Source organism: Mustela nigripes, chromosome 6 (genome assembly GCF_022355385.1).
Source record: "Mustela nigripes isolate SB6536 chromosome 6, MUSNIG.SB6536, whole genome shotgun sequence".
Lineage (NCBI taxonomy): Eukaryota > Metazoa > Chordata > Mammalia > Carnivora > Mustelidae > Mustela > Mustela nigripes.
Window position 1 is genome coordinate 73,152,775 of NC_081562.1, and position 14,032 is coordinate 73,166,806.

General features: G+C 36.7%; 1 protein-coding gene across 5 annotated transcripts in view; it reads left to right on the forward strand.

Annotated features, from left to right (window-relative positions):
* Positions 1–14,032, forward strand: part of BICD1 (BICD cargo adaptor 1) — a 222,743-nt gene that overhangs the window by 181,350 nt on the left and 27,361 nt on the right. For 3 of the 5 annotated variants that reach the window (XM_059402858.1, XM_059402861.1, XM_059402859.1), the window contains exons 6-7: positions 2,672–2,823; positions 5,681–5,888. In XM_059402858.1, coding sequence (XP_059258841.1) covers positions 2,672–2,823; positions 5,681–5,888 — 360 coding nt within the window. Of the gene's footprint in view, positions 1–2,671; positions 2,824–5,680; positions 5,999–6,980; positions 7,175–14,032 lie in introns of those variants that run through there. The other 2 variants (XM_059402866.1, XM_059402860.1) reach the window with 2 other exon arrangements.

Below are 14,032 nucleotides of genomic sequence, written 5' to 3' on the forward strand. Positions count from 1 at the left end.
AGAGGCTTTACTGATGCAGAAGTATAGATAAGCATGGCTGATAAGCAACAGGAGACTAATTTGTGAACAAGTATTCATTGGTTACATATTTCAAGACAGGTAATAAATAGGGATACAAAAATAAGTGTCAAGTAATTTAGTAGGAATTCAACACATACATGCCTGTAACTATTTACAGGGTAGGACATATTGAGCAGTCTAAACAGAACCATTGGAATTCAGTGTGATACAGGAATACAAAACATTCCTGGCTAAATTTTTATTTCCTCAGTGGTTTGTGGTACCATTTGCATTACATTAGCATTGCAACTCTTATGGTCTCAGTAAATAAAATGAAAATACATTTCTAGCCATGCATTTGGTTTGCATTTTAATGATGTTGGGCCTACAGCTATGATACTTATGTGCCATGAATAACTTCAGATGTCTGCAGATGACATCCATTATATTTAGACATTGTGGAATGTTCACTATTAAGACTAAGGTAAGAATTCAGTCATAAAGGGGAAAAGGGGACTCTTCCTGTTTTAAAAAGAGGCATTCTGCTCTCTGTGAGTCTTTTAATATACTTCAGGGTTTTTTGCATGCACATTGTCTTCTGCTGAAATATGCAGTTTATGTTTATGAAATACCATCTGTGGACTAAACTCTATGGGAGGCTGAACATTCAGTGAGGACTAATACACAGTCCTCACCTTCCAGATGAGGGCTCGCAAACTAGGGAGGCTGTGGGGAAAGATACAGGTTATGACAGTGTGATGTTACACATGGTGCATTAGAAGCTATACAAGCGTTGCCGAGGAAGGGATTAACGTTTTCTAACAGGGTTAGCAGAAGACTTCATGGAGGCAGTTATACCTGAGTTTGTTCTTCAAGGATAAAGAGCTGCTTTCCAGGAGAGGAAGAAACCATTCCAGACAGCAAGAAGCGTAGGTAGAGAGCCACAGAATAGAAGGATATACTCATGGAATGGTGGTGAAGATCTCTGTGGCTGGAAAAAAGGTATTTTATTTAGAAAGTCAACTCTGGGAGCATGGAGAATGTAGCGGATGCAGACATCACCAAATCCACTCAAAGGTTGTAGAAACTTGAATTTCTGACTTCTGAGAAAGCTTTGTACAGTCTGTGGACACATAAACAAACTAACAAACACCCTGCAGACAAAGTGGAGACTTTGGGGCATTTCTTACGAAGAAGAAATGAGTTTGTATTTCTATTTCAGATCTTGCTCTTTTGTCATTCCCTCCTCTCCAACCCTTAGATGACTGACCATGAGGCTCCTACATGATTTATCTGTCAACATTTTCATGACTTTCAGAGTTAATGGCCTTTCTGAAGTAAATATGTGTATAGATTTTTTTAAAAACTAAACAACGTCCATTTTTCCCCCAGGTCAATTTCTGCATTCTGGATAATTTTCTGAATCCATAATATTTCTGAAGAGTCCACTGAGCTGTAGCACTACAGAACATACCAAAATATTTTATGAGTAAATTCTCATTTTAATCTGAGTCTGAGATTCAATTAAAACTCATGAGAAACTACTCTGGAATCAAAACATTAACAAACTACCCTACCCCAACATTGTTTTAATTTTAAAAAGAATCCACTTGTCTCTATAGAAGTTGGCACTTTGCATAAGGAAGTTGAGGCTGTCCATTTCAAGCACAAAAAGAAATGTTAAAAACCAGGATAGTCTTCTTAAGAAATCCCATTAGTAATAGATTTTTTTAAAATTAGTAATGGACTTTTTCATTAGTATTGACTATTTCTACACACTCTGAAAAGCTGTGGTTAACAGTTTGTAAAAATAGTATGCTTCCAGTTGTGTGTGTGTGTATATACATATATATACATATATGTGTATATATACACACATATATGTATATATTTGCAATGTATATGCATCAAACAGGTAATCCCTAAACATACATTGATTTCATGCATTGATTCAGTCCACATTTTTCTTCTTACTATGTGTCAGCTAGTTCTCAACTTGAAATACTGTTAATTCCAAGATTCAGAAATGCCCAAATTCCAAGTTCAAACAAGTATTTTAATTCATTCAACATTTTGAAATTTCTGCTTTTATGGAGATTGTGAAGAATTAAATTAGACTATAGTTTTTTGTTTTGAAATTATAGGCAAAGATAGGAAGTACTTGGTTCTTTGTTAATTCTTTTCCTTAAATATGTAATGTGGATTTATAGTTTGTCATATACCCATGCTATAAATTGCAATGGCCTGTGTCTTTTAGGCCCACAGAGCACAAATGACACAAGAATATTTGCATTCTATTATATTTCAATTGGACTATGCTTCTTCACTACCTTCTCCTTAATAAAATCCTTCTTGTATAAAGTTTCAGTTCAATTCCCTTTCTGTCTGAAAAATTATACTTTCAAGCATCTGCATCAACTATCTACTGAATTACTATTATTTCCTTAGCTCCTGATACCGACTCTGGTTCACAGCTGGCTTTCAGGCCACTTTAACTATATTAAAGTATAGATAGATAGATAGATAGATAGATAGATAATAGATAGATAAAATAACCAAGTCAATTTCACTTTCTCTTTCTGAAAGAAAGTAATAGACCCAGCAAGGATAAGTCTGTATGATCGGTTTTCCTGATATGAAAACCATAAGCACTGTGAATTTTCTGCTTCAGACAGCTGAGGTGGCACTAGCTAATCTCAAGAACAAATACGAAAATGAGAAAGCAATGGTGACCGAAACAATGACGAAGCTTAGGAATGAACTGAAGGCTTTGAAAGAAGATGCAGCGACTTTCTCATCCCTGAGAGCAATGTTTGCAACAAGGTAATATTTTCTTCTTCCAAGATTAGGTGCAATAGGTGGTGAAAAGACTTTAAAATCCATATGTATCTCTTGAGTGTTGTTTGGTGTGCCATCCAAGAAAGTAAGGTGTGAAGAAATCACTTGACATTCCCCGAGAAGAAATCTGAGACAAAATGTTTTGCCCTGTTTTCCAGAGCCCTCTACTGGGCACAGTGGATCAAGCAATTTTTTACACAGAAGAATTTTTAAATTAATGCAATAGATATTTTTCCTAGAGCTTATGTGCCAAAAAGATTTAGACCCCTCCCCCAAAAGCCTCCGATAAGGGGGAGGAACATATTTCCTAAAATAGCTAAGTGCTATATTTTTACCACTGAAATTTATTTCTGTGAGTAAAGAACATAAAAGTGCTTATCATTAGTATTGTGTGAGAAAGCTCCACAGCAAATATCAGTATGCATTATATCAGCTAATTACTGAAACTTTAGTACACCGAATTAAATTAGAATTTCTAAAATGTAATTGTATTTATCACTAAAATTTTCACATTGCCCAGCTAATTAATTAGGCAGATATTAGTGACTCCCTCCCCCCACCAGTTTCATTATCACAATTCATTGGTTCTGTACTTTGCTTTTAAACTTGAAGTGATTAAGCATGATAAGACGGTTTCAAATATTGATTCAAATGTTTTGAAATCCTGAAATTTCCTTTTTCCTTTTCTTAATATTTATTTGTTTTGAGAGAGAGAGAGAGACAGAGAGAGAAAGCAAGAGAGCATGTGTGAAGGGAAAGAGCAGAGGGAAAGGAAGAATCTTAAGAAGGCTCCATGCTCAGGGGAGAGCCTAGACTTGGGGCTCAATCATGGCCCTGAGATCATGACCTGAGCCAAAATCAACAGTCCATATTTAACCAGACTGAGCCACCCAGGTGTCCCATTAAAATTATGAGCTTTTCAAAGATTTTGCCATCCTTTTTTTTTTTTCTGTCACAGTTCAGTACCAAAACAATACCAGTCACATATCTTATAAGATACAAACAGGGTACAAAATTCACAAAGCATAATTGTGGCTTTATTTGGAGATTCAGTAATTAACTTGTATGTAGCTGATATAAGTGTAAAAAAAAGTCCTGGTTTTTATAGGAGCCCTGGAGTTTGTCTAGCTCCCTTGTATATAGAGAGAAAAGTTTCAAGCTCATACTTTGTGATTGATTCTCTTAGTGATGGCTATGAGAAGGCTGAGTGCCTGTGGATCACAGGGATGCAGGGGACCTGAAGAAACTGACTTCTGGGTCTGAGCCTGGGAGAGTTCAAGGAGTAGGATATATATACACCTCTGGCCACTGTAGAGGGCAAGATAGAGAAGGGGGATGATACTCAGTGCTCCCCTCTTTGATGAATGAAATCAGTCAGCATTACGTGTAGTATATATACGTTCTTTTAAAAAGAAATCAAAACTTTCTAAGGGGACATTTATGTCCAAATCTAGCTTATATAAGCATTATTTCTCCCAAATAGTGCATTTTCACACTGTATTTTTATGTATCATAATTGCATTTCTCTGTAGTATTTTTAAAAATATTGTTTATCTAAGCAATTAAAATAAACCCAAGGTCCTGAAATCCACCTTCTATTTTACTAAGACTTAATCTTTGTTATGGTATCCCTACTGCTTCTTGAGATTTAACTTTAAAAAAAAAAAAAAAAAAAAAAAAAAAAAAGCACCGGCCTGGATCTCAACTTCTTTCACTAGAATCTGTTTTTTCTTTATTTATTTTTTTTTAAAGATTTTATTTATTTATCAGAGAGAGAGAGGGAGAGAACAAGCACAGGCAGACAGAATGGCAGGCAGAGGCAGAGGGAGAAACAGGCTCCCCGCCGAGCAAGGAGCCCGATGTGGGACTCGATCCCAGGATCGCTGGGATCATGACCTGAGCCGAAGGCAGCTGCTTAACCAACTGAGCCACCCAGGCGTCCCTGTTTTTTCTTTAAAATGCTGCAAGGCTTGTGTTAATTTCAAAGTTTGTATAGCAGATTTTAGATACCTCCATCAAGTCATTAAGTCTCAACTGGTGCATGAAGAATATTTGTTATTTTTCTTAGTGGGGAAGTAAACTCAGAAAAAAAATCTCTGAATAATTATGTGATTAGTTTTTCCTTCCAAATGTTTATGTGCTTACATTTTACTTTTGATGGGGAAAAAGATCGCTGAGCTTTTCTTTCTGTTGTAGCATGAGTATCAAATCTGAATAAAGAGATTCCTGACAGCCTGCTATCTCTGTATCAAACTCCATGCAAATCTTGGTTTTCTTTGACATCTATTGCTTTATCACGGGTTGAGAAAGCTTTGAAAATATTCAAGTTTCTAATTCAGGCAGATCTGCCATATTGAAAGCAGTGCAGCTGCAATCTGTACTCAAAATAAAACCCATAGATACAGATAAAGAAGGAAATGAGCATTTTCTTTATAAACATTATTATTCTTTTGCACGCTACAAGCCTGCTCTATAACAAACTTGTCACATTCCTCCAAAGATTACAATGTTATGCTATAGAAGAAGCTATTGTAACACATCTAAGAAGCAGTGAACATTACCCGAGACTTTACTGCTCATTCTTCTGACCCCCGTGGCAGCCTCCACAGGAACTCTGTCTTTGGGGTTTAAGATGTCCTCTACTAAGAGTGTCTATATGTACTCCATTGTAGAGATGAACCATCAGTTACTGTATCTAGTTTCCTCTGCCATAGCTTACCTCCATTCTGCTCAGGGAAGACCAGTATTCCATATCTAAATTCCAGGAAAATTTGTTACTGTTCTGCGTAAGTTCACCACTTAATTTCACTGAGATTTTCACTGAGATTTGTTTGGGTTCTAGATGTGATGAATATGTCACACAGTTGGATGAGATGCAGAGACAGTTAGCAGCCGCAGAAGATGAGAAGAAGACTCTAAACACTTTGTTACGAATGGCTATCCAGCAAAAACTCGCCCTGACCCAGCGGCTGGAGGACTTAGAGTTTGACCATGAGCAGTCCCGACGCAGCAAAGGCAAACTTGGAAAGAGCAAGATCGGCAGCCCTAAAGTAAGTGGGGAGGCATCAGTCACCGTGCCCACCATAGACACTTACCTCCTGCATAGTCAGGGCCCACAGACACCCAACATTCGGGTCAGCAGTGGCACTCAGAGGAAAAGGTATGCATGCAGCGATCTTCATAGTATGGTGCAGAGGCCAGATTTTTAGTTAACTGCAAAAATTAATGTGCTCTTATTGTGGAGGATGGAGGAAGGGAAGGAGGAGAAAAACTGGGAGTGGGTGTATAAACGGGCCTTGCTAATGTTGGTTTTTCCAAATCAAAACCTTTTGATAATTGTGTTGATTTATTCCTTTCTGTCCTCCCATACCCCACCTCTTGATTAACCATAATATAATTTTCAAGTATCTGTCAACATTTTTGCTGTTCCTTGTATGCGTAATTATGCCTCTCCCTTACCTCCAACCTAAAAATTGCTAGATAAAAGGTGGATATTAAGAATGGAGCTACGTTTTACATGTTTTACGTGACATTTAAAAGTTACTGTACCTCTGGTAATGGTGCTATTTACCAGCTTCTCTTTAATGGGGCAAGAATATGAATCTGTTCTCTTAGAGAAATTTTTGTCTGTATTAGCAAACTGACAACTGACTAAAAGGAGATGTCTCTCCTGAGGTAAAATGGAATGGAATATGTATAGTCTTTTTCTTAAAACCAGGTTTTTGTGCCTTTTCATTTGGTATGTGAATGTTGCTCAAGAACTCATTTGCAAGGTTTTTAGTGGCTTAATTTTGTGACCTTTTTACAGAGTCCTGAATGTTGAATTACTTACCCTGTATTATCAGTTAATGGTAAAATTTTTATTTTAGGAACTTTCAGTAAAGAATCAAAGAATATCAATATTTTCTATTTGCGATTCAAACTGACTAACTATAATAAATTTCTTTTCCAGTATCCAATACAGTTTCCAAACAGGGTTGTATCCTGTTATGGAAACTAAGCACTTAGCAAAAAATCTTGATTTACATGTTAAAAAAAATTAAATGCCAGTATAAATAATGTTGTCACTGGTGAGGCTTTGAAAGGTAATTAAAGTAAAACTTTTTTGTTTCCTATATGTATTTTCTTGGATCTCCTGCAAGACAATTTTCACCTTCCCTTTGTGATCAGAGCCGTCCCAGGACTTCAGGGGCTACCTACCTACAGAATTTATTAAGAGTTCCCCCTGATCCCACCTCCACAGAATCATTTCTTCTGAAGGGCCCCCCTTCCATGAATGAATTCATCCAAGGGCACCGGCTCAGCAAGGAAAAAAGGTTAACCGTGGCTCCACCAGGTAAACATTTTTTCCTTGGGTGCATGTGATGCAGATGGTTAGCTGAATAGACAACTCTCCCCTTCCTCCCAGCCACTCGTGCGCACCCATCGGAGTCCGACTTTAATGACGGGTGAATTCCTACAGCTAACGTAAAAACACCTTTACAGTTAGCATCCTGTTTCCTCCTCTACTCAGCTAGACAAGCATTCCTTTTAACGGCCAACGATGGAAAATGAGAGTTGGAAGGAATGGGACATGTCAAGGGAACCTAGCATCAGGTGTAATGCAGAGCACAGCCCTGGGTCCTATTTGCAATTCGGTAGCTCATAGGGATTCCATCCTGATCAAATTTTGCCATTTTGTTCTGATAATTTTTAAGGTAATTTCAGTAAAGGGAACCATCTTTATAAAGCCTTTAGGGCTCTTCTCCTTTTGTAGTCACTCAGAATGTCTCCTCTATCACCATAGAGAAAATAGAAGTAAAATCCTCTTCAGATTTTGCTCCTCAGGAACATTTACACCTTAGTATAACATTCTTATAGTTTCCAAGCCCTTATTGATTTGTGCTTACCAATATGCTCACATTTTATGTTTAGCTTCACTGTTTTGCATTTTTCTTTTTCAAAAATTTTTCCTATGAAGAGCTTGTTAAAAATGTGACTGAGTATGGATACCCAGACCGCTGCCCTGTTTTGTCTTCTTGACCCTACTGTATAGCCTTTGGGTTTGCCACCAAATTTTGTTTTTTAATTCACTTTGATTTTATCACCTTACCTCATTTACTTCAATTTTTACCTTAATTCCTTTTTGGAAACCTCAGCCTTTGGATCTCTAATACTTTCCATATCTGATTTGTAAATCAGTCTACTGATTGGATTTAAAAGGTGTGGTGTGGAAATTTGCAGCACATACTCTACATTCTAAGAATGTTTGAGTGAATAAGTAGTGATAATGAGTTCAGAGAGCATAACAGCCAAAATGTACACAAAGAAAGAAAGAAAGAAAAGAAAGGAGAGAAAAGAAAAAAAAAGCAAGAACGCTGCTGGACGTTTTTTACTTTCATAACTCATTTCCTTTTATTTCAGACCTCTTCAAAGGTACTTTGGAGTATCTATAAATCACCAAAGTAGTTATAATTCATCAGGACACTTGAATAAAACCCACCAGTTGTTTTAGTGTTCCAACTGACTTTAGTAGCACTACCTACTAGAACTTAGAAAAGAAATCTTGTGATCAATAAATAACCCTATGGTATTTTAATTTAAAAGTGACATATCAGTAAGATTACAAATTAATAAATAATAACTATTTTCATTTTGTATATGATCACTCGATCCTTATTTACATTAATATGTATTTATGTCATTGTCATTACATTGTCAAAACCATTAACATTATATTGTAAACTTTTCTGTGTTTACTGCCTAGTCGATTTTTATTTTTAAAGGTTGTTGTATCATAAATTTTATTTCAAATGTTTTCACTTTAATCAGTACTTCTTCTCTTGTTAACCGCTGGATAGTTTTTCATTATTTGTTATTTTATGCAGTGCTGCTGGAAATAGCCTCATGCAGTCAACTTCTCATTGGTTCAGTTTTTCTTGAGCAACATCATTGGGTTAAAATTACAAACATCTGTGTTTTTTGCTCCATTTTGACATTCCTGTCAAAAAGAATATATCCGTATACCAACAGTCTCACAAAACATTTTTCCTGTTTTCATACATTCTGAATCTTTCTAAGACTTCTTGCACACCATTCACAACTTGCAACTCTTAAGGCTACCTACCATATGTGAATGAAAGCACCATTATGTTGTCTTACATTCTTAGTTTTGAATAACTAGAAAAGCCATTGGCCTTAGAAATTATCATTATATATAAGATTAGATATATAAAGAACATGGCATTCAGAATCATCACGAGGCCAGAAAATCATTTTAATGACAATGTAGCATACTAACAAATTTTACATTTTTAACCATTTATTTGAAGTTACAATAATGGCAGGGGGAGGAAGTAAAGCTGTTATTATAGCCTAAGGAGTTTTTAGTTATATACTGTGGGTCCAACCGGATTTGTTCTTAATAAATTTTTAATCAACTGAGCAACAGCTTCTAAAAAGTTTTGGTTAAATCAATTGCTATAGGAAGTGACTAATTAGCTACATCAAAAAATTGTAGCTTCTAAAAATATTTGTATTATTAAACAGTGTATATTATTTTTTGTAGACTGAACTCCAGAGGATAAGACATATTAAATATTATTTATGGTGCTTTTACTGTATAAAATGTGTTCAATAAGCTGAGAAGGGGATATGCCAAATAGATGCAGTCCTATGTTCTCTGTAAGAAATATTTTAAACCCATGAGAAGCAACAGATTTTTAAATAAATAAATAGATTTTTATTCATGAATTTAATATAAGTTACTGATAATTATAGAATCTGTTAGCTAGTAACAATATCCATTCATCATTTTTTAAAAGGATAATTCCCTGTTAATTTATTAGAATGTTTTTGGGTAAGTTTTCTGAAAGGTATTTTTAATATATCTTTGTAGGTGGTTATTATTATTCTAATTGGGTTTTCTATTGAGAACCGTTGAAGTAATTAAATTAATTGAATCATTGCAGTAGAAATACAAAGAGTTTAAATTTTTTGAATGCTTTCTTGAGGAATTATGACAGATTTAAATTTCACTTAAAAATTTAAGCACGGGGCATCTGGGTACTCAGTGGGTTTAGCCTCTGCCTTCAGCTCAGGTCATGATCCCAGCTGGGGTCCTGGGATCAAGGCCCACATCGGCTCTCTGCTCAGCCGGGAGCCTGCTTCCCCCCCCTCTCTCTCTGCCTGCCTCTCTGCCTACTTGTGATCTCTCTCCCTCTGTCAAATAAATAAATAAAATCTTTAAAAAAAATTTTAAGCACAAAGCATAAAATATTATCTACCATTTATAAGGGATATTTTCAAATAGATTGTTTTTCTATGAGATGGTCAGCAGAAAACCCCATCTTCTTCAAGCCACAATTTCTCAATTTCTGAAGAATCAACTCTGGGATGGGGCATTGATTTTCAAAATTAAAAGGTTGTTTTGTACTAATTGATTTGCAACATTAATACAACCTTGTGGAGGAAAATTCTGGCTTTTGCCTTTGACTCTGGCTGTTTCTGCTGCCTCACCCCCCGCCAAATTCCAGAATTTCTGTTTATTGACTTTCTTGTTGCTGACTTAGTCCTTATCTTAGCATACAAACTCCAGTGTTCTCCCCCATATTGCTCCCAGCCTTGATGAATCTGAGTCAAAAAGGACCCTGCTGTCACCAGTGAGGCAGTCAAGCAGCAGGTGGTACATCTTCACAAAATCACTTTGTTTCATAGTATTTATCATACAAATAGCTGTGGAATATTACTTATATAATAATAATAATAAAATCTTACCAATTCATCAATAATTAAACTCAACCTACCAGAATATGTGAAAGAGGATCCATGTAATTTATAGGCAGGAGAGTTATTTCTATAGTAAAGACTTGATTATATGATCTGCACAGTTAAATGAAGTTCCCGAACCCAACTGCACTGAGAGTATGTGTGTCTGTGTGGAGGCTTCCCAACTCCAACAAGCAATTCTCAGACACCAGCAGGGTGTGCTGCAATTCAGCTGAGTTCTGACACTGTCTACAGCGAAATAACATTAGATTTCGCCTGTTAGGGCTCAGTTCCACAAGACTGCCCCTCCCCCTTTTCAGACACCAGTTGGAAGCCCAAGTTATTACTGTACTTCTGACCAACTGGCTATGGATTAGAGGTTCCGGTGACAATGCCCCCCCACCCCTTGCCCCCGGCTTGAGAGACCAGTCACAAGTTTATGTTGTTACCTGTATTTCTAACCAACTGACTGTAAATCAGAGTTCCCATGATCCCCTCCTCAACTTCAGTCAGTTTGCTAGAGCAGCTCACAGAAATCAGAGAAACATGTTACCTACCAGATTACTAATTTATTATAAAAGGATATAACTCAGAGATAGCCAGATGGAAGAGATATGTAAGGCAAGGTATAATGAAGGAACTTGGAGTTCCATGTTCTCTCCCAGAGCACACCACTCTCCCCGGATCTCCAGGCATTCACCAATTCAGTCCTTTTGGGGTTTTGTGGAGGTATCATTACATAGGCATTATTGATTAAATCACTGGCCTTTGGTGATTGATTCAACCTCCAGCCTCTCTCCCCTTCGCAGAGGTTAGGTAGTAGGACTAAATGTTCCAACCCTCTAGTCACATGGATTGTTTTCTTGATTCTCCTGGCAATCAGCCCCCATTCTTAGGTGGAATGTCACTTTATTAAAATAACTGGGGACACCTTTGTCACTCTCAACACTTAGGAAATTCCAAGGGTTTTGAGGGCTATGAGCCAGGAAATGTGAATGAAAACCAAACAAATCTTTCTTCTAAATCACAATATTGCAACAGGATAAACAAGAAATCTCAAACTTAAAAAGCAAGTTTGAACTCTTCTTGAAGTTACAGCCTAAGCAATTTGCTCTTCACACTCTTTTTTCCATGTAGGAGTTTTCCCTTTTAGATGTTTTGCTTTCCCCCATCATTTCAATTCCCACTGCCCCTCCCTACTACTCCCTTTCCTTCTCTTTCTCTGACACCGTTACTGAACTAGTGTGAGAGAATGGTATTGTTTTGAAATCTGAAAATTTGTATGATATTTTAAATTTTGTCAGTGTTTAAAGTAGCTCACAGAAATGTGTTAACCTTAGATATGTAATCACCCTTTTAAATGTGTAGTCAACAGACACAAGCATGTTCATGAGTGAAAATTGCCTTTACATTTCACTATTCAAACAACATTTGTCTGTTTTTTATATTGTAGTTGATGTTCTTAAGCGTGTACCAAACCCACATTTCTTTCTTTAACTCATTTGCTCATTCACTCATTCATCAAATTTTAACAGAATGTATTGAGCTACCACTATGTGTCAGGCACTTTTTTTGGCTTTTAATATAATATGTTATTTAAGTGAAATATCATCCCTGTGCTTGCAATAAGTAGTGGTGTTAATAGATGTTCCCAAAATAAAAGAGGAGTTGGGGTGGTTAGGAGCATTCGCCCAAAAGAAGAGAGAGCTCTGGTGATGAAAGTTGACTAAACCTTAATGGCGGACAGTAGGAATGCAGGTGTGGGTAATGTGAAGAGCCTTCTGGGAAAGGGCAGCTTTTGCAAAGGCCAGGAGCTTCGGGACTAGAAATTGAAGGGGGACTTGGGAGTGTTGGGAAGTGACACTGGAAAGACAGACCAGGACCTGGAAACAGACAGCCGGGTTCATAGGTTGGACTTTACTTCATGGGCATAGTTGACTCTTTAAAGAATAAGTCCAGGTTTTCATTATATTAAATTGCCCTGACAGCAAGGTGGAGAATGGATTAGATGTGGCTAACACCTACGATAAAGAAATAGGTATGAAGACTCATGAAATGTGCAGATGAGAGATGGTGGAGACTCAAAATCAAAACAGGGAGGAGTGTGAATGTTGACATGTGTCTGAATGGAGAGAAGTCCAACCATACCTGAGAGCCAGTGTGTCCTGTGTACACACCACCTCCTCTAACTGCCTGTCTGCTTCATCCTCCTACATTTTGTATGTAGAAGGAGCTCAGTGAATGCTATTTGAACTGACTTCCTGAACTAACAGATAGCCTCAGTGGTGGTTTTTTTCCCCGCTAAGGTATATTTTTTTCTCTAGAGGCTTCTTCTCCATTTTTGTGAGCTCCCCTTCCCCAAATCACTATGCTTTTTTCTGCCCCTGCAGGATTCAGTCCTTGAAATAGCCATCTTTTAGGCCTATATTTTCTCTTAACATAGCTTCTGTAGAGTTCTTCTCTGCAGAGGAAGGCTTGGGCATTTTCTGATGCTAGAGCATGTTGCCTTTAGTTTGGTATCTGACAGAAGTTAAATCGAAAATATTAATTCAGAAAATCACCAACCACATGCTGAAATATACATGTTTCTATCTAGCCCCAATGTAATATACAATTAGAAGTGGGTTCAAATGTCCAAATTTTAGTGTATCATGTATGCTGCAGGAGTGTTTTTCTTTTTCTGGGGGTACTCATGATTCATTTTATAGTGGAAATGTGCAATACCTTCATATTTCTATTCAGTATTTTTTTCAAGGAAATCGTTTACTATAGGATGATCTTGAGTTGGAATGTACAATATTAAAAATGACATGAGATGAGAGGTCTTAATTAGATTCCATCTGTCTCTGTGATGACAGATACCCAAGTGAAAAATACCCAGAAACCTGAAAAATGTATTTCATTTTTTCCCAATAGTTCCAGATTTGCTTTGTATAGATAAATACCTGATATTCTCTAACTTAGCTAAATGTTTTTATTTTCATCCAGATAACTAGTTTCATATAAAGATATTTTAGAATTTTAAGATTTCTTCCCCTGTTATTTTCTCTTACAAATTCTTTAACCTATATGTATCATATACACCAATTTTACTACTGTGTACATAAGTTATAAAGACTTTTCTGATCTCTTATATTCACCAGGTAGAATTACCTACCTCCTCCTCTTTGCCTAACTACAGATGGAGTGTCTTAAATCACATTCCCCTATGAATCTGTAAGCTTTTGAGCAGGAACCTTGCTCCTTGATCTTTTAATCTTCAGGTCCTGCACTGTACCTGGCACATAGTAGGCCCTCCGTTGGGTGGATAATTGGTAATTAGCCCAAATTTTCTACAGTATCTCAAAAGATATGGCTTTACTGTGGTTTACCACCTATACATGTAGATTTTCTAATAGTTATTTCAGATGTGATTTAATGTAGGTGATATAATAAATTCTCCATAAGA